The following is a 27,562-nucleotide window of genomic DNA, read 5'->3' as shown; positions in this document are numbered from 1 at the left end:
TTATTTACGAGATTTAAAAAACCAATATCGCGATTTGTATTTACGAGCTTTTAAAACTCTATGTAGCTACGCGAGCTTAAAATCCAATGTCGTGATTCGTTTTTGCCGTTGTAATATCTCGCGATTTTAAAATTATGCATCTTGATCTAAAAATTACGCATCATGATTTGTATGTTCGCATTTTTTAAATTCGATGTAGAGGTTCTTATTCACGTGATTTAAAAGCCTCATATCGGGATTTATAATCACAAGGTTTACAAATTTAAAAATCGCACTTTTTTTGACAAATTTTTGTTTTTATATATATATATATATATATATTCTTGGATTTCCTCTTTTTCACTTTCTGACTACTCTCATCCCTGAATACAGTCTATCTCCCCACCTTTCTTTATTTGTCTTTTTTTTTTTTTTTTGCTACTATGAAATTAATCCTGTTTACTGTATGATGTATTATATAAAATATTATATGTGTGTGTATTATATCAACAACAAAAAAATCCGTTTTAAATTATAATTAGTTAATAATATTAATTTTGTTTTAAAATTTTAAAGTCATTGAAATTAAAATATTTTTTGTTGGTTAACAGTTTTTATTCATTCCTTTAATTCATAATTAATCATTCTTTTAATGCTGCTTTTGAAAATTATATATTGTATTTTAACTTAAAACATTGTCTGCATATTAAATTGCATTTCTTTCTTATTCAATAGGACGCTCTAATGTGCAATCAAAACCTGTTGTTGCTAAGTCAACAATAGTTCAATTACGTAGATCTGGTCCCCGAAGCAAAACTGCACCTGTTCCTCCTAAAAGAACAAGTTCCTTCCGAGATAGCACATACCAAGATAAAATGGGAGAGGATGGATCTGAAGGCTCAAAAGAAGCTGTTAATGGCTTAGAAAGAGTGTTTGAAAACATAAATAAAGAATTGCAAGATTTAAATAGCAGTGCTGGGGAAACAGAAAGTGATATCCAAGAGAGAACTCCTGACACAGAAGATTCCGAAAGTCACACGGCTACCTCGGCTTTAAGTGTTCCGAATACAGCTCAGGCACTTTCCCAACAAAAACTTAAAAAGACCAGAACTTACCCTCCTAACATCCAGCAAAGAATGAAAGACAATGCACAAATAAATAACAAATCGCAACCTAAAAAAGTTCAAATAGCAGCTTTAGAAGTTCAAAATGTGAAAAGGGCAATAAATCGATATGGAACTCTACCCAAAGGAGCTAGGATAGGGGCTTATTTAGAATCTCTACGCCAACATGGATTGCACGCAGGTTCTCAACCAGAACCCGTTCTTGAATCGGAACTCGATGTACTTAAAGAAGTTAACTCTGATTTAATGTATTCTCAAACTGGGGAATTAGTCAGTCGTATAGCTTGTGACACATTTACTGCAACCCATGCCAATATACCCCAGAATTCTGATATATCTAGGTATTTCAACCATGGTGTATTGCAAAGACAGAAGTCAGATTTAACTCACACAAAATCTAGCGAGGTGTTCGAAACGGGCTCAATTCCTGAAACTCATCACTTGGCAATTAAACCCGTTCCCTCTCCCCGTCTGCCCCGCAATAAAAAGACTGATCGTTATTTGCAAAAGATGAACAAAATAGAGGATAGTAAAGATAACCATGAAAATGTGAGGGAAAATGGGTCTCTCTTTGGTGTAAATCTGAAGCATAGAGATTCTGTGGAAGATGAAAGACTCGCTTATAACCAGTCACCACCACCTTTTGGATGTGGTCTTGTAAGGCGCACACTAAAGAAACGTCCGAAAGATAGACCACCTAGTCCACCAAAAAATAGTATTGTAAAAAGTGGTTCTATGGATGAACATCTCGGTAGAAATACTGAAAAGTCTCCTATGTCCAATTCTGCATCTGATCATGCCCAGAGCCCAAACGCTTCCTCATTAGGATCCAATGCAAACAGCCCTCAGCAATTTAAAGAACCCAAAGTAACTGGCGAATTTTCCTCCTTCCCTACGTCGAATTCTAAGGACATCTCCAATGAAAATTCCGCATTTGTGTCAAATGCCTCAACATTCAGACAGAATCTGAAACCCGTTTCTAATTCTCGGTATAAGTCGACACCCGCTCCGGCGCCACCTGCTAATCCTGCTGCTCAATTAGTAACCGAACTATTTGAAAGCTTGAAGATGAAGGCACGCAAAAAAGCTGCAGAAACTGAATCTATTGCCAGTAATACTCTTCAAGGGAATCCTGATAAAACTGTTAAAAAAATTCCTGCTGCAGAACAAATTCCTAAGCCTATATCAAAAACTGACAAAATTATTAGCAACAATTCTCAATGTGATAATTCGGAAACCACCAGTAATTTGTTGAATCATGCACCCGAACAGGATAAAAAGCGTATTATCTATTCGAAACCTGTTTTAGACCGCATGTGTGCTTCACTAGAAGAAGATAAATTTAAAGATAGCATAGCTCCACCTGTTCAACGCACTAGTGTGCTATCTGATGGTGATACTCGGCATGAAATAACGGAGATCACTAACCCAGATAAGACCAATCTTGTTGAAGACGATGAGAGCAAAAGGCACAGTTCTGGGAGCATCAGCAGTTTAAAGAAGCTCTGGGAAAAAGATGCAGATAGTCACAGTGTTGATAAACCAAATGATACACTCAAAAAAGTCTGTCCAAAGATTATGGCTCAACAGCTGGAATCTAGAATGAAAAGAAGCTTTGAACTGCCAGATTCGAAAGATCAGAAAATTATTGGTAGTGCTCAATCTGATACCGGTGAGGCTGAAAAAGGCTCTAGAAACAATTTACTAACATGGAAAGGATCTCCACCATTGCAAAATAAATCTAACATTAATCAGAACAAAGATGGCAGCACTGATACCAAAAAAGATGACGCTGCACAGTCAGTGAGGTGTGAATCTCAGGAAAGTGTCAACGATGCTGCAATAGCAGTGTCTGTCTCAAAGCCTCAAGTACCCCAAAAACCTCCAGTGAAAGGTGTTCGTCCCGTGGCATCAGTCGCACCTGTAACTAAACCTACCAAACCTGCTCTTAAACCACAATTGTTTCCTAGAAACACCCCAAAAAGCTTAGACAGCCCCACTTCCCAATCTAGTTTAGAACAAACCAATAAAGATAAGCTATTGGAAAAGAATGAAAATGACAGTGACTCTAAATCGGAACTTGCAAATACCAAAGCTTCAATAATAGATATTTCCAATGCTTTAGAAAATAGTATAGTAGGTCTTAGAAATGCCTCAAGCATAAGTAGCATGAGCATTATTCAATTGACTGATAAAGTTCAACTTTTTCGCTCATCCTGTTCCAACTATGCAGAATATATCCCTCCGCATGGTCGGTTTCGTTTTCGTGAACTCCTCTCTCGTCTAGAAAACCAAGGCGAACAGCTGAGGACTTGCAATAGTAACAATAGTAGTGATAGTGCGAAGTTGTTGTCCGACCTTCAAAATACTGTGCGTGATCTTGTTAATGTTGTACAGCGATGAAACATTTTTTGTACAGTACTATCTTTGTTCTGTGGTTATCCTACTGCACATCTAGTGGGTAGGAGTCAAAACGACTTGAAAACTGTCTAGTCGTTATAATATTTCAAGCTTAAGAAAGAAAAATAATAACTGAACGGCACTTGTGTGCCTTTTTTTTATACCAATCCCAAAATGACTTTAGTTTGCGATGATAAAGCTCTTCATTTTAAACAGACTGACGTACCTCATTTTTATTCTCTTTAGTATTATTGATTTATCATATTTTATAAATATGATCTGTATTCTTAGAATCTGAACTATATCGATAGTTTGTTTTAAAAAAATATGGTCCTCTTTTTGTAAAGTGAGAATCAGTTTACAATTTATACCAAGAATTTTATTTAAAACTTGTATTAATTTATTTTAAGTGCATTTATAATTTATGAAATGGACTGAATCTTTATTTATCTATGCATAGGTTTTAGCAAAAAATAAATTTAAATAATGCAAGTTTAATATAAATACAAGTTTTTTCAACTATACAAAAAAAAATATATTACATCGTTTTTGATAGAGAAAGGGGAACAAATATTTCCATGCCAAAAAATTCAACAAAATTTATTTTTTAGCTAGATTATTATTAAAATTATTATTAGTAGCTAGATTTTTTTTTATTTGTAAGTTAATGAAACTTTATAGACCATCTTTCATTTTATGTGAAAATAAATTCTTTATAGATGATGGAGACTGTAGTATTATAATTTTTTTAATGATTGAATTTATATCCCTAATATCCTTGATATTTTCTAACCATTTTTTAATTTTGTATATATTATGTGAATATGTAATTATGTGTGTTAAATCAATTATTAGTATTGTTTTGTGTTGTTTATTGTGTTCTGAAATTGTGATAATTTCTTTAGGAATGTATGTTTTCATTTTTGCATTCTAGTATATTTATTCTTTCCTATCTAAACAATATTTATAAAATTTCAATCAAAAAAGAATCAACTGGGAAATAAACTTCTTAATTTTTCCATTCTTTTCCCATTTGTTTCCAAATCAAGAAAATTTTTTAAATAAACTATTTTACAATTACATAATTTTTTTTTTCTATAAAATTTTTTATAGCATTGTTATTTGTTGGGCTATTAAAATTTATAGCAGTATGTTATTTTTATGGTTTATTGTGTCTTTAGCATGGTAAATCTAAAATAAATGCATTCACTTTTATTAAAAAGCTCAGTCATAAAATATTAAAGAATAAGTAATTTAATATTTTTAAAAACTGCAATGAGCATTTTTTTTTTTTTTTTCCATTTTTAAAATTGACTCAATTCATTTCCCTCAAGATGTTAAAAACAGTACACAATTGAGTAACCGTTTAATCTGTTCACTTAAACGCTTATAGATTTCCATAAAGACGTTTCAACTTTGTTGAACACTCAACATTAAATTATTAAGTTTTTTATTTGACCAGCAGCTATTTTATTTACAATCAACTTTTAAAAGAAATGTTTATCCCTATGTCAAAACTATAATTATTTGACCATTGTACTGTTTTTGTTTTGTAATGAAGAGTTTTAATCCAGGGAGAAGTGGCAAAATTTCTACAGAAGTGTGGTATTTATAAAGAAGCATTTGGAACCAATGACAGTTAAAAATATATATATATATATACATATATATATATATATATATATATATATATATATATATATATATATATATATATATATATATATATATATATATATATATATATATATATATATATATATATAACAGCACTACAGCTTTTGGATGAATTTGGATTCTACAATGAAATATATCTGATAAATGAGCTATTTTAAGTTGCTTTAGCCTTTTAAAATGTCTTTTTTAACTTTGAGTTCATTTTATATGTATTTGTTTTAATACTTTAATTTTGTACGATGTATTTAATTTTCTACAGATATCTTTATATATCTGTTTAGACATTTTATTAACTAGCTTAAAAATGTTTTATCTCTAAATATTTTCCCTTCTATTTTTCCGCTAAATTTTTCATTTTAGGTTTATTAATAATTATATAATATATAATTGCTTTTTAAAAGTAATACCTTATTACTGTAAGCCTCAGAAATGCTAGTAAAAATTTGCTTCTAATTCTTCACATAGTATTCATTCCCCTATTTTTGTCCCTTGATATTTGTTTTCTTGCGTTATGTTATTAGTCCTATTTAATAAAAATATATTCACTTTCATATAAGCAAAGATTTTATGTCTCCTATAAAAATTAAATATTTGTTATACTAAATCCTTCCTTATTTGAAAAGAAATAAATTACTTTAATTACTCGCCTTAAAGTCAATTAAATAAAAAATATTTTAGTAAAGGAAAAAAAAATATTTATTATAAATTAATGAAATCAGTAATCAATTTAATTTGAAATTAAGTCAGGTTTGTGTGAGCTTAACCGTAATTGTGAGGTTAAATATACTATTCAATGTACAAAACAAAATTAATTGCTATTCAGCCTAAACAAATTTAATTTCTTTTCAATCTTCTAAACAAATAAAACAACAATGGTAATAGTTTTGGATATACCTTTGTTGATAAAAGCTTTGTATGCCTGTTCCTATTTTTGACAGTTCCAAAAGTATACAAGTTAAGTGACTTATTTAACAGAAACAGTGCAGATGAAATTTATCTTCAAAGATTAAGACTGTTAAACCATTATAGCCAATAGATGTTTTTTATATGTGGTATGGATTAACCAAAACTTTGTTTTTTAGCCTTGCTGCCATTATTAAGAAATGTACATTGTACATTTCACTATGCAAATACTTTTGTGTCTTTACAAGGGTTGTAATTGAAGTATTGACAACAAAGATCGAAAACATTTAAGAATGCAATTGTATAAAATAATTGTACTATATTCTTTCTATATAATGCCTAACAAATTTTAGCAACTTTTCCAAATGTTAGGAAGTTGTTGGATTACAGATGGCAATATGTTGAATGACAGTGCTCTTGTTTAGTGCAGATGCATCATTAGAAAATAAGTTTTAATGTGCACTGATTGCTTAAACCCACTATATGTCTGTCATATATGATAGCTAATTTTTAGGCTTCATTTAATCCTACAGCATTCAAACCCTAACCCTAGATTAACTGTTTTTTATTAACCCATCATTGCTCCCAAATTCTGACGTTCTACACTATGTTGCCAATACTCTATTTACGTTCCCTTACATTACCAAAATGCAAGTCATTTCTTTCAATATTTAAGATATATAATAAAATTAAAATTATTAGTTATTTACCAATATTTTACTTCTAAATATTGCAGTTTATTGTCAACTTTTTTCTCAAAGTCAAAACAATGCTCTTTATATTGTATCATGTAAATTATGAACTTTTAAAACATTTTATACATAAAAGAAATACTAATAATGGATGACTGAACACCAAAGTAGTGAGCTTTGCTTTTTATTAGATTTTTTTATTCCAAAAATGTGAAACAAAAATTTTTTACTTCTCTGTGTAGTTTGACTGTATATTTAAAGTGCCAAAGTGCAGATTCATTTATTATTCTAGCAATATAGTTGTTATTTCCTACTCGATGTAGATACAGAAAATATATTGTGTGGCGTGTCTATGTAGCCATTGTATGGCTGGTCCATTTCTGTGAATGAGAGTTTTTGTAAACATAAATGAAAGAATAGCTTTATGTTCAGAAAATTGAATGAATTTATTTAAATGAAAGAATTTTATCATTATGTGCTTCAGAAATAAATTTTATCTGTTTTTTTTGTTTGTTTGTTTTTTAGATAATAAAGGATGAGATAAATCTAAGTTAGTTTTAATAAATGGTATTAAACCAGCAACATTTTTTTTTTTTTAAGTATAACTTTTTATTATTTCCTTTCACATGTTCCTTGTTTCTACTTTTGTTACTGAGCTCTTGAAAGTTAAGCTCTCATGCAAGTTTGTATTGAAAATGTCAAATAAAACTAAGAAATAAGAGCTGAATTTTTTTACTAACTACAGGCATGAAAGTTTTCAGCTTTTACTCTGAATTCAGCTTTTTAAGCTCCATACATTTATTAATTTCATAATGTTTGATTGCCTTTATGTAGAATTCAGCTTTTTTTGCTAACTGGTACTTTCATCCCTGTAACTAATAGAATAAGTTTTTAGTTCACATGGATGCACAGAACAAGTAATTCCTTTAGAATAATATTTATTTATTTCAACTTTTTTTTTCCCCATCTGACAGAAAGTCGTTATTCTACTGTATTATAAAAAAAAATGTTGCTGGTAAAATGTAAATCAAATTTTTAAAGATTATGCTTTCTTTTGGGATTAATAGTCTACAAGCTAAGTATGTGAGTTCTACATGCAAGTAAAGTAATTGCTTGAAATTTGAGTTTGTGAATTTTTTTTTCTTCACATTAATCAAAAATATACATTTAAATAACCTTTTAAACATTTGATTGTTTTAAAATTGTCAAAGGATTTTTAAAATTTTCTTATAGCTATAATGCCTATTTGTGCTATTGATAGTTTATTACTAATTGATAAATTAAAGTTACTGTTTTCAAAAAATATTTTTCTCATAAAATTCTGCATTTGTATTGTATTTGTTTTTATTAAATACAGTATAAATTATTTAATGATTTTTTTTTTTAGTTGGCCTAAAATACATAATATATTTAAGTTTTTAATTTGGTTTATTTTAAGACGTTGCTGTGTTATTACTATTACTAATTAAGAAATCTTAAAGTAACTATTTTATGTAAAATAATTCTTCCAAAATGTTATGCATTTGTACTTTTATTTTAACAACATTAGTGTAATATGTAAATTTTAAAAAAAATGAATGAATATTTGGCGCTGCATATACTCAAGCAGATAGCAATTTTTTTAATCCTTTTAATAAAATGTGACTTTCAGAAGTGTATATTTATATAAGCTCTTGATGAAGAATATATATATATGTATTTAAAATTGTTTACTAAGTCCGAAAATGTGCTATGACTCGATTTAAATTTTACTATAAAATTGTGTAATATATATATAGATATCTGTATTATATAATCAATTTTTATGCTTACTTTGCAAATGATTTTACATCTTTTACAAAAAAGAAATCAAATGATAAATAGTAATCAAATTGTACATCATAAAAATGTTAGTGTGTCTGCTTTTGTATATGTCGTAGCTGTTAACCAATTCTCCTCCTATACTTTCATGGTGCTCATATACTGACTAGTCATTGACTTGCCATTAGAAAAATATCAATCATCTGGTAACATTATGTTTGATTGAGTGTATGCATGTTTGTGTATCTTTGATTTAGTCAACATGAAATATTTCTTTATGACAAATAAAATTGTTTATATAAATTAATTTCAGTTATCTTTATTCTTCTCTTGGCATATTTTTATACGGAAATCGTATGAGAATAGTATTCCTGTGCAATCACTGACTTCTTTTAAAATGTTTAATGTAATTAGCTAAACTTATAAAATGTTGGTTAAAAGCTTAGGTTCATTAATAAATTTGTGAATAGAATACAGTCAAACCCCGCTATAGTGAACCTTCAAGGAACCGAAATTTCTGTTCACTATAACCGGGAGTTCACTATATCCGTTACGCAGACAATTTAACTAATGGTTCCCAAACTCCTCCCTTTTATTACACATTGTTCAAATAAATGACTGAAAAATATTATGTAGTAGCAAAAAATGTATTATTTTCCATTACTCTTTGTCTTGCGTACAAAAAAAAATTAGTAATCTTTAGCTGATGAGCAATCCTCAACATCAGATATGGAAAAACTTCCCGACTCTCGGATAATTTTTCCTGAATTTATGTTATTCCGCTTCTTAAATCTGTCTAACCTGCCATTCGAGCACATAAAAGTAGTCTCATAAAATAGCTTAGCAAATTCATCGACATTTGTGTTGTCCAGATACTTCGATTGGTGAACCCATTCAGTAATGCTTCTTCAACATCCTTGTGATCTGTTTTTCTCAACTTTTTTCTGCCATCTAAATTTTTTTCATGAGCAGAAATTATTAATTGCCTATTTTTCTATATGTTACAAACTGCAGATTTGGATAGTTTATATTCCCTGCAAATATCAGCTTGATTGCATCCATTTTCAATTTTTCTGATTATGCCCATTTTATCATCAATGGAGAACGTTTTACGTTTACTGCTCGCCATAGTTAAATTTGAGACACTTGTTTGCAGGATTTTTTAAACTGAACTGAGAGCAAAAAGGAGTTGAAATGAAGGCCTTATCAACACATATTAGTGTCCTACCCATGACATAAAATGCATATTGATCTGACTGACACCTTACAGAGGTATCGTCTGCCTGGGTTGGAAACATCTGCTTTGTTTGTTTAGGGATGGGAAAGCGAGATAAAAGAAGCAAACAAGAAAAATGCTTATCGCTACATTCCCCTCCATAGATGGTTTTGAAAATCGGTATATGTAATTTTTTTTGAAGTAGAAATTTTAAAATTATTATCAAAAAAATCAGTTGAAGACAGAAAAAAGTTCATTATATCCCACTTCCTCACTTTTTTGGTTCACTATATCCACAAAAAATAACATCCGAATATAGCAAGGCACGGGTCCGAACATTTCGTTCACTATATCCGGGAGTTCACTATAAACCGTATTCACTATAGCGGGGTTTGACTGTATTAAGATAGTATGTTGAATGGATGCCACTCTTCAGTCCTGGGGACTGAAATCAGTTTTGAGAAAAAATTCAATGGAAATTCTGCCAATTAATATCTCTCTTCCAATTGTTTTTTTAAATTAAATTTCTTTTATTTCCTTAAAAATGCAACAATAATTTTCAGTTAAAAATAAAATAAATTTTAAAAGCATTATTTTTTATATTTATTGCTAAATGATCAAGTAATAATGTAACATTGCAATGAGAGAATGGGATTGATTGAACATAATTTGCTTGTTTAGAAGCGCCTTGCCCTAGAAACAGTAAAAAAAATTTGGAATATAAATATGATCTGATTTTTTGATCTGGTTTCTTTCCAGCCATGTTTTAAAATGCTACCCAAAGTTAAATTACGATTTTTTTAAAAAAAGAAATTTATAGCACTAGGACAAAAAATAAAGTTGAAAGGAAAAATAAAGAAATAAATGGCTTTAGGGAAAAAGCTACTGGTTTTATCAGTGATTTCCCTCGCTTGCTGTAAAAAATAAATTCATAAAATAGAGAAAGATATTGTTTAGTTTGCTTTTAGAAAAATAAACAAATTATTGATTTAAAATACAAGCCATTATCATACACTGGTACAATAATACAGAAAGAAAAAAAACGTAAGTTGATCTTTAGTGGGGTTTGGTCTATACTAGTCGATGGTAGACATTTTTTTAGCACAAATATGTCTTGGCCTATAATGTTTTCTTTTTTCTGGGCCTTTTTTTTTATTATTTAGCTTTGTTATTTAAGATTACTTAGGAAAAACATGAGTTACTAAATATTAATAGAAAATTAATCAGTCAAATATTACTTAAGAACTTTAATTATTTTGTGAATGGTTTATCTCAGTCTTGATTTTGCAATATATTTTATAATGTGTTTCAAAAGAGCAATTATCGCCATTAATTTGTAACATCCCTAGCTGTTACCTATTTTATAAAAATTATACTAATTTAATGGCCTAACATTTTACAAGCTATTTGTTTTAATTAGTTTGTTTTTTGTCTCTTAAATGAAATCAAGATTGATGGTTCAATTTATTCCAAGATTTTTATTATCATATGGAAAAATAGGATATTATTTGTGATTCACAGACAAACAATTTACTAATTTCATTAAGAAAAACAAACTAACCAGTTTATTTGTGAGAAGAATTGAGGACATCTTGGGTATACCTTACAATCTTCCTTTCTGAGAAATTTAAAATATGAATACCTATTGTTATTATTCAATTTGCCTTTAATTTTTATTATGTGAGTGAGGCTGAACTCTCTCATATTTTCAGATCCTCTCGCTTAACAAAATTTTAAATTGGAATACAATTTGTTAAATAGTTTTTGAGATATAAAAATTAAACAATAATTTTTTTTTTCTTCTTGCAAATTGAAACCTGCTTCCCCGAACACATCCTTGATTGTCTGGAATTTTTCCTTGGAGTACATTCTTTTGCGACTGACTTTGATGCGTGACTTTGCCAGAGCGTTTGGACTTGTGGATTTGATATAACTGAGGCTATACTGTGAAGGATTAGAAACAATGTAATTTGTTTTAATTTATGGTAAACTTTTAAATTATTATTTCATTCAAACTTTAGATTTTACAGAAAGATAAATGTTAAAAGTTCATAACTATTCTCGCTGTTAAAATTAAAAGTAAGAATGTCTTCTGTTTTTTTCTTTTTTTTTTCATTAGTAATTCCGGACGTGTATAATAACATTGAATTTTTTGTGAAACAAAACTTTTGTTGTGTTTTTAGATTCTTTTTAACTTCAAAATCTTTAAAGGATTCTTAAATTTGAACAAAATAGGTTAAATGGTTTCTAAAATATAAAAAAACAATTTTTTAATTCGAATGTTTAAGTAACAAATTTTGATATTGCTGTAAAAAAAAAAAATATTATTTTATATTTGTTGTTTTGTACAAGTTCAAAAGATATATGTCCCCTCTTAATTTTGGAACAAAAAAATGACATTTTTAACTTTCTCTAACATCAAAGAAACCAGGATTCCACATTATCGTGTTCTTAAGTTAACCCTTTGCACTCGAAGTTCTTTCAGCTGTTAAAAAAATGGATGCAATCACTAACATTTTGAAAGATTTTTTTACAAACTTACCTTATAATACAAAGAGATCACTGAATGAAATGGTAACTAAACATTAAGGTGAAAAAAGTTTCACAATTAGAGTGGTGGGTAATTTACAGGTGACAGTGGTGACTGACAGTCACTTCTCGAGTGCAAAGGGTTAAAAGTTATGTGCTTAGAGTTAAAGAAGAAAAGAGGTTTTTGATATTATGAAAATTATTTAGACCAATATTTATAATTATGTGAAGAAAAAAAACTCAAATATTATAACTTATCTCAGACTTAATTTATCAGATTTGAAAATTTTCGATCCTAGAATTTATTGATTGAATTACTATTAAAATAATAAATTATTAAGTTATATTTAGATTTAATAAGTTCCAAAATCAAGTTTGTTTAGCTAAAGTTAAAATTCAGTTAAAAAATGTGCAAATGAATATATGTATCACGTGTAGTAGTTTGCTACTTCATGAATATTCACCAAATCTTGTTGTTATTAAGATATTTATATTTATCAGTGTGCATGTGATATATTGATTGATCTAGCTTCTAATGTTGAGTGGGATGAAGGATCTATTTGCCCTATATACAAGAAAAGTGATAAACTCGAATGTGAAAACTACAGGGGAATTACCCTTCTAAATATTGCGTACAAGATCTTCTCTATTATTTTATGCAAGCGATTGGAGACCTACACCTCGGGAATCATTGGAAATAACCAATGCGGATTCCAGAAAGGAAAAACAACGACTGACCAATTGCATACTATCAGGCAGATCTTGGAGAAAACCAAAGAGTATAACATCAACACATACCACTTATTTATTGACTTTAAAGCTGCCTACGACAGCATCAACCGAGGAAAACTACTTGAGGCTATGTTGGAGTTTAACATCCCAAAGAAGCTAATCAGCCTCACAAGAATGACACTCAAAAGAGTTTCGTGCAGAATAAAAATCTCGTCAAGTCTCTCTGAACCATTCTTCACCGAAAAAGGCCAGAGACAGGGTGATTCCCTTTCTTGCCTGCTATTTAACATAGCTTTGGAAAAGGCCATTAGAGACTTTGGTATCAACACAAATGGAACAATCTTACAAAGAACTGTCCAACTACTCGCTTTTGCTGATGATATTGACATAGTTGGAAGAACAAAACGCTCAGTCATTGACGCTTTTGTAGCGCTTGAGAGTGCGGCAAAGGAGATGGGACTAGTTATAAATGCAGACAAAACCAAGTTTTTGATCGCAACAAATAAAACTCCTGATCGATCCCCTCTGGAGATAATGACTTAATCTTTTGAAACGTTAACCAGTTCAAGTACTTAGGAACCTTGATGTCTAGCCACAACAACCTGAAAATCGAAATAAATAACAGAATTTTCAAGGCTAACAGAAGTTTCTAGGGCCTCAGAAACCAACTCAAATCCAAGTTCATCAGTGTGAAGACAAAGTTAAACATTTACAAAACTTTAATCAGGCCTATAGTTACGTATGGAAGTGAGTGCTGAACCCTAAACAAAACAGAGGAGAAAAAACTGCTAATTTTTGAAAGAAAAATTTTGAGGAAAATCTTTGGATCTCTTCGAGAGAATAACGTAAGGAGAATTCTTTACAACCACGAAATTTACAAAAAATATGACAAATTCGGTGGGACCGACATTATGAGAACTATTAAAGCATCACGTATTAGGTGGCTGGGCCACCTCTTCAGAAATTCTGATGCCGTCCCTGCCAAAAAAGTGACTTTTTCCAAAATTGAAGGGACGAGACGTAGGGGACGACCACCTACAAGATGGATAGACGACGTTGAAAAGGACCTCAAGCTATCGGGAGTCAACCGATGGCGGGCCGCTGCACCGGACAGGGCCAGATGGAGGAAAATCTGCGAGTCAGCCTTGGCCTATGAAAGGCTGTTGAGCTTATGAAGAAGAAGCTTCTAATGTTTTGCACAATTTCAATATTTTGTTCAATTATACTTTTAAATTTTTTTTTCTTCTATTGTGAAAATTTTAAACAAATATAACATGGAGTTAAGCTCTCTGAAAATAAAATTTCAACTACCACCACCACAGCTCTGAAAGAAACTCAGCAAGTTATGATTTATGAAATTATTTCTTTCAAAGTTTAACTAAAATTTAATTTTCTGATTGCAAATAAAGTATGTTCATATATGCTAAAAAAAGTGTATGTTCATATATGCTTTTTGTAAATTAAGCAAGTATAAATTCTTGTAACCCTTCAAACAAATGAAACTGTTTTGAATAAGAAATGTTTTTATTTATGTACAAAAAATAATATTTTACATAATAGATGAACTTTTCTATACAAACAAAGATGTGTGATGACCTACAATAATGAAATTAAATCATCTTTTGAATATAATCAAAAGGTTAATGAAAATGGCAATGTAAACTTTTTTTAATAAAAAGTACAGATTTATATCACAGAAATTTAATTTGGACAAACACTCCAATTCAATCCTATGTTAAACAGAAAATTGTTTTCTTCTTCTTTTTGCTTTATAAAATATATATTTTAAAGTATGAGGTACAATTTACTTAATATACAACAACTTCAACATTTTCTACCAAACAGATCTTAACAAGACAAACAAGAGTAGTTATAAATTGAAAAACAATTACAATTCTTAGATCATGTGAAAATTTGTGTCTCAAACTATTTAAATATAATACAATTAACAAAAAACTACATAGTATTTATATAGATGTAATGATATCTTCAAAACTTCTTATGGGTAATAGAATTTTCAAAGAAATATTTTTCAAATAAGCAATAAATATATGATAATCTTAATTATTGAAATCATTTACTGTAGATAAAAATCTTAAAATACCTTATCTTTCTTAACTACCAACATATCTTTGTATTTTTGCACCAATACATAATAAATGCAATGTTTACCACCATAGAAATCTCCAATAAAATCTACTATGATGAACATATATTTTTTCATTCTTGCCATTGAATAAATTCAAAAGTATTTTTGAAAACAGTCCTTGAAAAACTAGTCACATCAAAATACATCGTAATATACTTTTACAATTAAGGCAATTAACAAATTGTACTTTTTGTAAAGATTATTTGGAAAAAGGCTTGAACCCTCTGATAACTAAGATTCTAAATACTTTACATTGAGCGTCCCTTTATTATGATATTTAATAGCCTGACCCTCTCATGCAAATGAACTATTGCATCTTAATGTTGCTGCTAAAAGATTGGTGTGGGCAGGAATTGCCTGGCGTTGGGCCCATGTCCAAGAGGTTGTGGGTTTGATCCCCGTCGGCCAAAGATTCCCCATGTACAAAATGGTGACTGGTGCAAGCTAAATCTGTTGGGATCACCAGGTCCTCCAAGTTCTTGTAACAAATCAATACTTCTGGGCATTAGGAATTGATCATGCTCTGGTTCAGGTCAAAAATTACAATCTGAATGTGTCCTTCCTGTAAAACATGATGTAACGAACGCCTGTGGCAGAAGACAAATTCTTGGCCATAGATGGCGCCATTGAAAAACAAAAAGAAGCGCACCCCTCTTACCTTAAAATAGGCTTGCTAGTATTGACAAGGGCCATAAGACGAAAACAACTAACGATTGGTGTAGTATATTATGCTTAAAAAACTTATTTTAGTGGTGTGTTAGTAGAGGAAGATATATCTAAACATCATTACTAACCATGTACAACCTGCAATACTAATGATTTATCGTTATCTCAAAGGGTTACAAGATAATGTGTCTTACCATATTGCTGTAATTATAAAAAATAGGTATAAAGAACAAGGAGGCTTTATTTTTATTGCATTGACTCCTACAATCCCAAAATCTCTATCCCATTAGGTATTTGTGGGATAAAGTAAAGATAGAGAAAGATAATCTAAACATTGTTACTAACCAAGTACAATCTGCAATTCTAATGATTGATCCTTATCTCGAGGGGTACTTTTTTGAACAAGACAATGTGTTTTCCCATATTGCTGTAATTATAAAAGATCAGTATATGGAGGCTTTTTTTTATAGTCATACAATCCCCATATCTTTATCCTATTGGACATTTGAGAGATACAATTGAAAGAATCATCCATCATCTCAATCCTCTACTATCCAGCTTCACACGATTGCAAAATTCTATTCTTCTAGTTCGGTCTCAGATGCCAAAAACAATCTGCCAACCTCTCAAAGCAATTGTGCCAACAAAATTCAAGGCTATAATTACAGGTAAAATGTGAATAACAGAGATATTGAGGGACAGCAGTCATAATTAAGTTGCCGCTCAGTGTACATTTAAACTCATTCATGGAGATGTTGAGTAATAAAATTAAAATTTTTTCTCTGCAAGGAATTTTCATTTTGACAGCATTAAAAAAAATGCTCAGAAGTAACCTCCTGAAGATGAAATATGAGTGAAAACCTGTGGGTTACTACCCAGTAGCAGTTAATTTATACTGTTGAAAGTAGGAATGGTATTTTATGTTAAAAACCTGTCAGTTCTTCTGCGCATGAGCACAACTGAATCTTTTAATTCAGGGTGTTCTGGATGTTGCCAGTTGAAATGGAAATGGGTGAAAGAAGCTCTTCTTTTTCTTTTGTTTTGGTCTAAGCGTTTTGTGACAAGCTTTTCCAGATTCAAGAAAGGTAACTCAAATGCCAATGAAAAGATGAATGCCAAACCAAAAGTCACACAGATGTGCCCCAAATATAGGTAGACCTATAAATTAGTAAAGTTAAGTTAAAAACTTTTGAAGAATAAATTATATAATTTTATCACATCCAAATAAAAATTTGTTAATTACATTACAAATTTACTAATGTGAATGCATCTGCAATATTTTAGTCTTCTCATTAATTTTACTTATTGCATTTTTTCGCCACAGCTCTAGAATTAAATGCACTCATTTATAAAACTTGTTTACCTAAAGATGATTTAATGCACAAAATGATTACTTTTTTATAAATCTTATAATGGTTCATTACTTCACCGGTTCCTCATTTAGCATTATATGCAATTCCTGAGAAATGCTTCATATTGTACCAAACACAGGGGCTCATTACAGTTGGAGGTGCATGAAACAGTCTTCAAGACTCCAAATCTTTATTAGCAGAAGGTCGAACTATCTATAGCACTCCATTACAATTCAAATAAAATTTTAGAACAGCTAAACACAGGCTTTACAACCTCAGGTAAGTCAATAATCTAACTGAAGCCCACGACTAGAGTCAAAAGCAGATTACTTCTACTTTGACATGGCACATTCCTACTAATATAGGATTAGCAAAAAAAAAAAAAAAAAAAAAAAAAAAAAAAAAAAAAAAAAACTAGAAATTTTGACATGATTCTAGACAATTCTTGTATAATTCTGTAAATATTGGTCCTATCACTTTGAAACTTGAAGTTTCCATAATTTTGTCACCAAATAGCTAAGTCAGCAAAAATAGTGTTAAAATAATCGTGGTGTTACTTCCTCTCCAAATTACGATAAAATTACACAACTTTCTTGCAAGCTTTCTAACTAAACTATTTAATTAGGCTTTGTCTGATAACCTTCTAACAAAAATAATATTCACAAAATTATAAGCATATGTAACAATATACAATGCATCTGTGAATGTTTAATGATTTTATATTTTGCCGAAAAGAATAATCACAAAATTATATGCATATTTGCAAATAATAACAATATACAATGCATGCGTGAAATGTTTAGTGATTTTATATTTCGTCAGTCTTATTTTTGGCATTTTGCACAATGCTTTGAACTTTGCCATAACATGTATAGTATATATATGTATAATCCTATAAAAGAACTTACCACGACATATTGACTGAAGTAAAATGGTGCTCTTACATAACTAGCATAAACATACATCAATAAGGGATGGATCAGATATGCTAAATAAGAAAGTCTACTCAAGGGGATGAATCCTTTCCATGAAAGTACATCATTAATTGCACCTAAAAATAATTTCATTATGCTTTACAAGACAATACAGATTAATTGAAATGCAATTAATTGTATAAACAGAGAACCAACACAAAAAATTTTTCTACCTAAAAGAATCTTCATCTTTGAAATTCGAAAAGGAACCAATGTCCATAGCTCTTGCCAGGGATGTAGCAATCATTGGGACAAACTGGGAAGTGTCCCGAGCCCCTGAGTATAAGGAGCCCCCATAATACCCTCTAGTTAAAATGATATTTCATTACACATTAAAAGTATCAAGTTTTCAAGGATTGAAAGTTTTTGTGTTTGCCTAGGGAGTCTAGTTAGGCTATTGCCTCCTGAAAAAGGTCTGAAAGATTATGATTTTCATCTATGAAAAAAAAAGTGTGGCTTATCACTATACAGCTCTAAGTTTTACATTATGGTACATGCTGCACATGGAATTCTAATTAATCAAATTTTAAAAAATGTTTTTAACCTATTACCAAATTTATTAAACCAATAAAAAATATATATTTTCTTACCTCCACATCCAGAATAGCATGTTACAACTAACCAAGCTATTCCCAATGCCCAAACTGTTCTGCAAGAAGTTGCATAAGCTACTGAAACAGGCCAATCAGGTAAATTACCACTATTCCAATTCCATGTTCCATAGATCACAAGCATGCAAGTAGTGGTTACAAAGCCCCATCCAAACATTTGAATGCACTGCAAAGTTATAAACTTTTAACAAATTTTTGCAACTAGAACATGGTTTCTTTGTATGCATCAATTTTTTTTAAAAAAATCTGTTTACAAGTTCATTTTAATAATCTTTATTAGAAGCTTTTTCCACTCATTATTTTCGCCATTAAGAACTTGTTTATCGTTTCTTTAAATAAAAAGTTCAGTTTGACACTAGGACTGATTTTACACAAATATTTTTAACAGAATTTTTTTTCTTCCTTTCTCTAAAATGTTTTTCTCTGAGAAAATTTTGATCCAAAAACATTGCCAATAGCCAAGTGACATAACTTAAATGGGATATAAACAATCTAATGAAGATAAAACATATATATTTTTTAAATTGAAAAACCTAGAATAAGGAAAATTGTATGATTTTCACTATTGATTTATAAAATAAAATTATTTTTTATATCACCGAATATTTATTATAGTTTTATGTTGAGTAAAATGTATAAATTTTCCAATGTCTAAAAACTTACATTTAAATTTCAAGGTATACAAAGAAAAATGAAATAATAAGTTTAAGAAAGATATAGATAATTCATAAAGCATTTTTAATTATGTTTTCAGAATTTTAGATAAAATTATTGCAAAATATTATTGCTGTAGCATTAAGAATAAAAGTCCCAGATTTTAGACATTAGCAATAATTGAAATCAAACCCTCATAATGAAAAAATAATCAGAATAATAATAATCAACTTTCTCCCCCCCCCTAAAATTTGCAACAGCTTAAAAACTAAGCTATACATACCTTGGATATTGATATTTTTTCTTTAATAGCTAATAAAAAACCTGTAGCCATTCCTATACAATAAGGAGCATAATGTGCATATGGTTTATAACCCATATTGTCCAGGTAGTCATTGATATCACTAGAGAAAAAAAATGTAAATAAATGAAAACTAATATAAATTACACATATAATTGTCAGCTTTTATTTTAGAAAAATGATTATAATTTTTTTAAAAATTCTTAGTTTCAAAATTAGATTAAATAGCACTATGACTCACAGATGAAATAGCACTATGTCACTAATCGTATGACAGCACTACTAACGTTATTGAATTTGACAGAGATGATGTTCTGGAATATTTAAATTTGTAGCTTTATGGTAGGGGTGCACAACCTGCGGCCCGCGGGCCAAATAAGGCCCTTCGACTACTGAAGTGCGGCCCGTGAGAGCTTCTAAACACAATAAAAAAAATTTAAAAATGGCAATTTTTAATCGCACTTTTAAGTCATCACGTTTTGACACAATCAATTTTAACAGATTCTTTAGTAAATGTACGTTTAATGCGCTTTCTTTAAGCCGATTTTCTGGTAAAAATATTTTATTTTATTTTATAACCGTCGTTGAACAGCCGACCCAACTTCATGGGTTTACGACTACTAACGTTCAACTCCGTAGCCTTGTAATTTTGAACTAATCCAGAAGACAAGGAAACTCCTGGATCAGTACCCCCAGAGGTATTGATTTGTTGTGGGAACATGGAGGACTTTGAGACTCGACAGATTTAACGTGCATCAGTCACCATTTACTACACGGGGAGTCTTCGGCCGGCGAGGATCGAACCCACGACCTCTTGGATATGGGCCCAGCGCCCTACCGACCAGGCATTTCCACTTTTCTACGTGATTTCGAAAATCTCGAATTTTTATTACGACGCGAGTTTTAGATCGCCCATTTAAATAATCACTTTTTGGTGCACTTTATTTGTGACGATTTAATCTTAAATCTAAGTGATTTTTTATCTTTTTTTTTTTTTTTTGAAATTCTTTTTTTCAACAATTTTTTTCGGCTGTTATTGCTATGCGTTCCCACGTATTACAAAAAATTTCAATTATTCTATTACGACATGCAAATTTTAAATCGTGCATTTGACAAGCTTTATTCGTGCTGAAATCAGCATAAATATAAGTAATTTCCCACCTATTATTTCTATACTTTTCCACATGACTTTGATGATCCCGTTATTTAACTATGCTGTTACTAAGACACGCGATTGTTAATCGCACAATTGAATAATCACTTTTTGATACGGTATTTCGGTACAGTTTTATCGTAAATCCCAGCTATTTTTCCATCGTTTTTATTTCCGCAACGAATATGATTTGGTCGAATGTGATAATGAATTGTGATTTGATCAAAAACCAAATATTCGACAACAAAAAAAAGAAAAAATCGACTGAACGCTGTACACTTGGGGCCCAATAGCAAAATCTTTTAGAAGCATAGCAACACTGAAACTAAAATTTCAATGCTCAGAATAATATTTCCTGGAAAAACGCATTCATAAATTAACTCTAAAAAATAAAGCCAATCTAGAAGGTTTTTGAAAATGTCGCAAAGCGAAACAAGAGAACATAAAAATCAATATTAATTTTTGAAAGAAAATTTTAAAGCTGAACATCTCAGATTTTCAATTACCAGAAAAAGCAAAGAAAAAAGAATTAAGTCAACAGAAATGCTATTAAAAATTACAGCGTTATAATAAAAATGTCTAAAAAAAGTTTTTTTTATTTAAAGAAAATAAAAAGTTAGAAAAAACGTTCTTAATTTTTTTAATGAAAATCTTATGCTGAAAATCTCAATTTAAATTGCTGTAAAATAAAATTTATTACTAACTTTATTTTTAAAAAAAATGCTGTCATAATAAAAATGCCTAAAAAAAGAAAAGCAGAAAAAAACAAATTTCTCTTAATTCCTGAAATAAAACTTTAATACTGAAACTCACACTTTTCTATGTTACTGGTTATTTATATTACAGTACAGGGAAAGAGAGATAATAAATTAATAGTATAAGACGTTCTGTTAAAATGCTGGCTTATAATAAAAACAGCAAAAAGTGGAAAAAAATCCTACTCAATTCTCAAATTATCGAAGAAATGACAAAATTGACTTCTGATTATATATATATATATATTTTAAAAAAAAAGCAATATCTATAAAAATTCAAAAATAAAAAAAACTTAGAAAAATAAATTTCTAAAAAATATTCTGCCGAATATTTGACAGATCATTCAACCAACTGAATTTTTCACAGAAGGGCAAAATACTCATTACACCCATCTTGAGATATTCAACTTGAGAAATTCATAAAATGGAGGAAAAAGTGAATTTTTAAACTGCTCACTGTTTGTAGTTAAGATTTCAATTTTTTGTTGCTTAAGTGATCTTTTTCGATTGAAAAAAAGGAAAATGTTTACAATAAAAAAAATCTAATAATTAATAAATGAATGAACTATCACAGTTTTGTTTTTATTTTAGGCTTTGTTTTAAACCTATAAATTTTCTTCAATTAAAATATTTAATTTGAATTTATACTAAATTTTTCCTACTTTCATTTTGTGGGCATTGCAGTTTTTATTTATTTATTAGAATTTAATTCTAAAATGAATTTTCGTATTGCATGATATGATAAGAAAAAAAACTTTTCTTTTCTTCAATGTTTATTTATTTTGATAAATCTATTGTTCATATGTTAAAAATAGAAATTTTTTTTTTTGGTAAAAAAAAAAAATTTAAGGTTTTTTTTACTTTGAATGATTTCTAATAATGGAACACCTTTAATTTTTTACAAATATATTTCTAAGTTTATTGATAAAAAATAGAGCGCGAATGTCTAAATAAGCATTACTACATTTGTCATTAACATGTCTAAATACATGTGCGGCCCTTCGTTAGCCAACCTGCTGTGCAAGTGGCCCTTCACTCAAAAAGATTGTGCACCCCTACTTTATGGTATGTTTTGGAAGTTTTCAGTGTTATATCTTTTTTGAAATACACTTGAATAAATTATTTTATTTTTATTTTTTATTGCTATTTTTTTACTGCTTTCCTTATTGCTACTAAAAAAAATCTTTATATGCAAAGAAAATATAATGTGGGAAAATGCAAAATAAATTGCATATAATATATTAAAAATAGTTTTTGAAAAAAGCAATTTGTAAAGCTAAATTGATACTGACTCATTCATATCTATCTAATTGTTTATAATGCATCGATAATTTACGATCAAAGAATGTACAACTCTATTACCAATGTATAAGTCGACATCTTGTTTTTTGAAAAATTTTGGAGTTTGAAAAATCGACTTATACACATGGATACACAGTATATAGCAGATACAAGAATCTGAGGCTTTGAGGATGCATATCGTCTCAGTGAAATTATTATTATGAAATTATTATTATGAAATACTATTATGAAATTATTATTATGAAAATATTATTATGAAATTATTATTATGAAATTACTCTGTGGCCTTATAACTATTTTATTTTGCTTATTTATATATTTTCATTTTATCACTTTCTTACTTCAGCCTGAAAGAAATCTTGATTCGTTATGAAGAACTCTAATTTTAGGGGAAAATTATTCATATGAAGTTTATGAAAACCTAATTTCATTTTATAGATACTCTTAAAAGCGTAAACAAAATTAAGAAAGTAAAAAAAAAGGGGGATCAATTAATAGATAAAAGTGAACTCAAAATTGAAAAGGCATTGAAATATGGTTTACTATAGTTCTAACAACTATAAAAACATTCCATAGTAAGTAAATAAAGAATATAAGTTTGTTTATGAATAGCGTTTCGTTCAGGCAATACAGATACCTGTGATTTTTTCACTTATTTTGATTAAAAAAAATTTTATTATAAATTCATAATGCATTAATTTTATTATTTTAGAATTTTTTCCTGCCAGCACTGACAGAATTTTATTTGCAGAAAAAATGTGATAAATCAACAAGAACCATATTTTGTAAATGCTATATCGCAGAAAAAGGAATTAAACTTTATAAAAAACTTTTTTATCATAGTAAAATTCCTATTTACACAAAGAATAATATAATGACTAAATATGAGCATTACTAAGTATTTAAATATTTAATACATAGTAGAGAAAACTGCACAAAGTTATCATTACCATACAATATACTGAAGAACAAAGTTATTTTCTATTAAAAAATAGCTCACAAGTAATACTATGACACAGTAATGACATCATTTTCTGAATCAAAATTTTTTACAAATTTAGGGAATCTTACTTTGAATGTGGCAATGTAAAGAGGGAAACTGGTGGCAAATTGTACATGAAGGTAAGAAATCCAGTTGCAAGCATAGATATAACTATGCCGAGGCCAATTAATAGCAATCCTACTTTTGGGCGCCTAAAAAAAATAACATTAATTATAATACAAACAAAAAAAAATCAAACAAATTTAAAATAAAAATATGAATGCTTACCGATATAAGGCTAAAATTATAATAGGTGATATAATGAAAAATTGCATATCGCAGGATAAAAACCATCCGTGTGGAACACACTGAAAATGAAAAATATTAAACTTTTCTATATTTAATATCGCTCTCTTTATACCTTCCTAATTTTGATATATAATACATGATTTAAATAAAATAGCTAAGTTTTGTAACATGTGCATAGCTCAAAAACATGGATTTGTCTCCTTTTCTTTTTATACAACTTTATTTCAGAAATAGGATTTAACTAGTATGCCTAAATCAGTTCTAAAAATGAAAATATTTATCAATGCTGTTTAAAAAATATATATTATCTTGAAAATTTAAGTCAGAAAAAAATTTAAAAATAAATCATTACCATTATTCTTAAATAAACATATTTATTTGAGTCCATTTAACCCAGCTCTGTTGTAACGTGTCTGAGGGGCTGCTTGCGAACTCAATTTTGTTTTTCAGCAGATTACCAAAAGTTTTTTTTTCTTCTTTTCTTTTTTACTTAACTGTTTAAATTATATGCTATATGTATAAATGGCAGAATTTGTTATTTTTTTCTTCATGTAATATTGCGCATTGAGGTTGAAAAAATAAGCTTGAATCATCTGATGGCTTGGGATATAACACTCTGAGGTTGAAGACATACATTAATGGCTTTCTATCTCTATCTTATTAATATCTAATAAAAAGTGTTTCATTTGGAATTTAAATACTATCTAAACACTAAGCCAATAATCAGAGAACTCTCTCAAATGTAAATTCCCTAAATTAATTTTTTTTAAAAAATACTATGAATAATTTCAATAGAAAAAAAAAATATGGGTGCTAACTATGATAACTGGTTGTAAACAGTCTTCTTTATAATCATATTATTACTGTTATTATTATTTTTAGATTTTCAATTTCAGGGTACTTATAATAGTCGTTTCATCATATCAGTCACTTCAGTAGTTCTAGTTTTAGGAAATTTTATTTCCCTAAACTTTCATAAATGTTTTTTTTTTTTATCTTAAAAATAATTGTAGTAGAATTCAAAACAATCAAATAGAAAGTGCACCAGTGAAATTTTATAGGAAATGTAACTGAAATTCTTAGAATTACATGATTTTCTCACAGCAAAATCATTCATTTAAGAGGGTATGTATAGTATTATTATCATAAAAGATGGGTCACATAAACAAAATAAATAAAAAAATAAACAAATTCATAGAATCAAAATAATAGAAATTAACACTTTAATATTTCTTTCTCTTCCATACTAAATAATATTCAGATGTAATTTCCAGAACAATATCAATTCTTAAAATAAACTTTATTTAACATTTAACTCCTGGAAAAAGTTTTGTGTATCTTTTAGTAATTAAAACGAGACGTTAAAAGTTTTAATTATAACACGAACCATAAGGGGTGATTCACCATAATGAACTACAAAAAAACTATTAAATTTTTCATTTTATAAAAGTTTTTAAAAATTTCTAACCATTTCGTAGTTTGTATAAAAGATGGTAAAATTAGGTAAAATTTGTACATCTTATAGTACAGCTTCAGTCATTTCATTGACAATCTACAACTTTAAAATGTGGTTTTTAAGCTAAAATACAATCACAATACTATATAAAATATTTAATGAAACAAAAATGCAATCAAGACAACAAATGTAATTAATACTTTAAAGTCAACTAAATGTACATTTTTTTTTAGTTTCATAAGTCAATATTTAAAATTTTCTTTTTTACCCATTTTAAATAAATATGTATTTGTATTTAAATTAATAACATCAATTAACTTTTAAAAATTAAACAATGAAAATTTTTGTAAACCAGATTTTTATTTTAAAGTTGATTAGTATGACGACTAAAACTTTTTACATTTTTATGACTATAACTAAATTCACGATTCTTTGTACACAGACATATTTACAACAGTACCTCTAAAATAACAAGAAATACTCAAATATTTTCAACAGTAACAACCCAGTACATAATTTTTCAAAGTGAAAAATTAATGGAAAATTATACCATATGTAAATTATGTACATTTGTTATTCTTATTTCTACTCTTAAATACTTCACCACTTAAAAAAATACTTTACCGCTTTGGCAGTTGGCACAAAATTAGAGAAATAAAAAATATTTGTCCACCAATAGTTTTGACAACCAGTAACAAAAGGCTCCAAAGTTTCATTCCAAATAGGTCCACTTCCGACTAGAGGACCCAATAAAATTACTCCAGAAATCATAATAAATGCAGGGGTTAACCTAAATTAAAGATAGGAAAAATTATATAACTTAAAAACAAATTTCAATAATATAACTTGGAAAAAAGCAACTTACCGGCAGTATCTTCTAATATAAAAGCCAACAATTGAGAAATGCCCATCATTACTCTCCAAATATTGAAAAGTCGAGTACACAACAAGCAAACCACTATTAGAAAAAAAAAATTATTAAATAAAATATTCCCAAAGAAATAATATTCATTATGAGAATTTTAAACTTCATTTTTCATGTCTAAATTTTAATGTTATTTTTAAAGGCTTAAATGCCTAAATACAATTTTTTTTTTAAAAGTCTTATATAACTAAATAAACTAAGTTTGATATGCAAATATGTGGAACTGTTTGCATATTGAAATTTTTTATTTTTTATTAATAGGTTTTTCTCAAAATAACAAATGGGTAATCTAATTACAGGTTATTTTTCCTTTCAAAGTTACAGATTTAAAATTAAAAGATAAATCAAAAAGAAAGAAAAAACAGCTTTTAAAAAAACTTCTTTTTTTTCAGTTCTTTTCCTTCTGATTTTCTGATGTAGATCAAAGTTTTAAATAAGATATTAGCAACAAATAATTTTTCCCACTGTAAACGTTTACACTCACATACGCTCAGCTTTATCAAGGAGGCAACACATCCTGGACATCCCTTAGCTAATATTAATGACTTACAGAAAGCTTTAGCTTATGGCAATAGCATAGTGAGAGCATAGAAACAGTACCTAAAACGCAACCACAAAAACTTAAAGTTACAGCCACATTTAATCATTCACAGAAAGTGCATGACATTATAAGACCAAAAAAAGTAGCTGCGATTTCACAGAAAAAACTTTTATCCTTTCAAACTGCAGTGAAATAAATTCTCCAGCCAAAGATTTGCATTTGCGGTAATCAGAGATTCATATGTCATGAATCGCTACCTATTGATCAAGTGAATATTATTTAATTAGAAAATAATACATTTCAACATCGCAGAGTCTAAAACTTTTTAAAGGGGTAACAGGTTTTGTTTGTTTAATTAATAGCGAATGCAGTAAGGAGGG

General features: G+C 28.9%; 2 protein-coding genes across 5 annotated transcripts in view; one reads left to right on the top strand and one right to left on the bottom strand.

Annotated features, from left to right (window-relative positions):
• Positions 1-8,882, top strand: part of LOC107439649 (uncharacterized) — a 51,465-nt gene extending 42,583 nt beyond the window's left edge. For all 4 annotated transcript variants that reach the window (XM_087161388.1, XM_087161383.1, XM_087161396.1 and 1 more), the window contains one exon: positions 715-8,882. In XM_087161388.1, the coding sequence (XP_087017514.1) occupies positions 715-3,506 (2,792 nt within the window). In that variant the 3' untranslated portion in view covers positions 3,507-8,882. The remainder of the gene's footprint in view (positions 1-714) is intronic.
• Positions 8,883-14,557: 5,675 nt separating this feature from the next.
• The window catches only part of LOC107439645 (uncharacterized), a 69,748-nt gene continuing 56,743 nt past the window's right edge, over positions 14,558-27,562 (bottom strand). Inside the window, exons 9-16 of the mRNA XM_016052312.4 lie at positions 26,582-26,674; positions 26,341-26,506; positions 24,240-24,319; positions 24,041-24,163; positions 19,742-19,862; positions 18,784-18,970; positions 18,128-18,270; positions 14,558-17,025 (exon numbers count right to left, since the gene is read on the bottom strand). Coding sequence (XP_015907798.3) covers positions 16,786-17,025; positions 18,128-18,270; positions 18,784-18,970; positions 19,742-19,862; positions 24,041-24,163; positions 24,240-24,319; positions 26,341-26,506; positions 26,582-26,674 — 1,153 coding nt within the window. The 3' untranslated portion in view covers positions 14,558-16,785. The remainder of the gene's footprint in view (positions 17,026-18,127; positions 18,271-18,783; positions 18,971-19,741; positions 19,863-24,040; positions 24,164-24,239; positions 24,320-26,340; positions 26,507-26,581; positions 26,675-27,562) is intronic.

Source organism: Parasteatoda tepidariorum, chromosome 1 (assembly GCF_982258835.1).
Source record: "Parasteatoda tepidariorum strain Cologne lab strain chromosome 1, Ptep-v5.0, whole genome shotgun sequence".
In the NCBI taxonomy this organism is placed as follows: domain Eukaryota; kingdom Metazoa; phylum Arthropoda; class Arachnida; order Araneae; family Theridiidae; genus Parasteatoda; species Parasteatoda tepidariorum.
The sequence above is the reverse complement of the archived record's forward strand: the minus strand, read 5'-3'. Positions and strand labels throughout refer to the sequence as shown.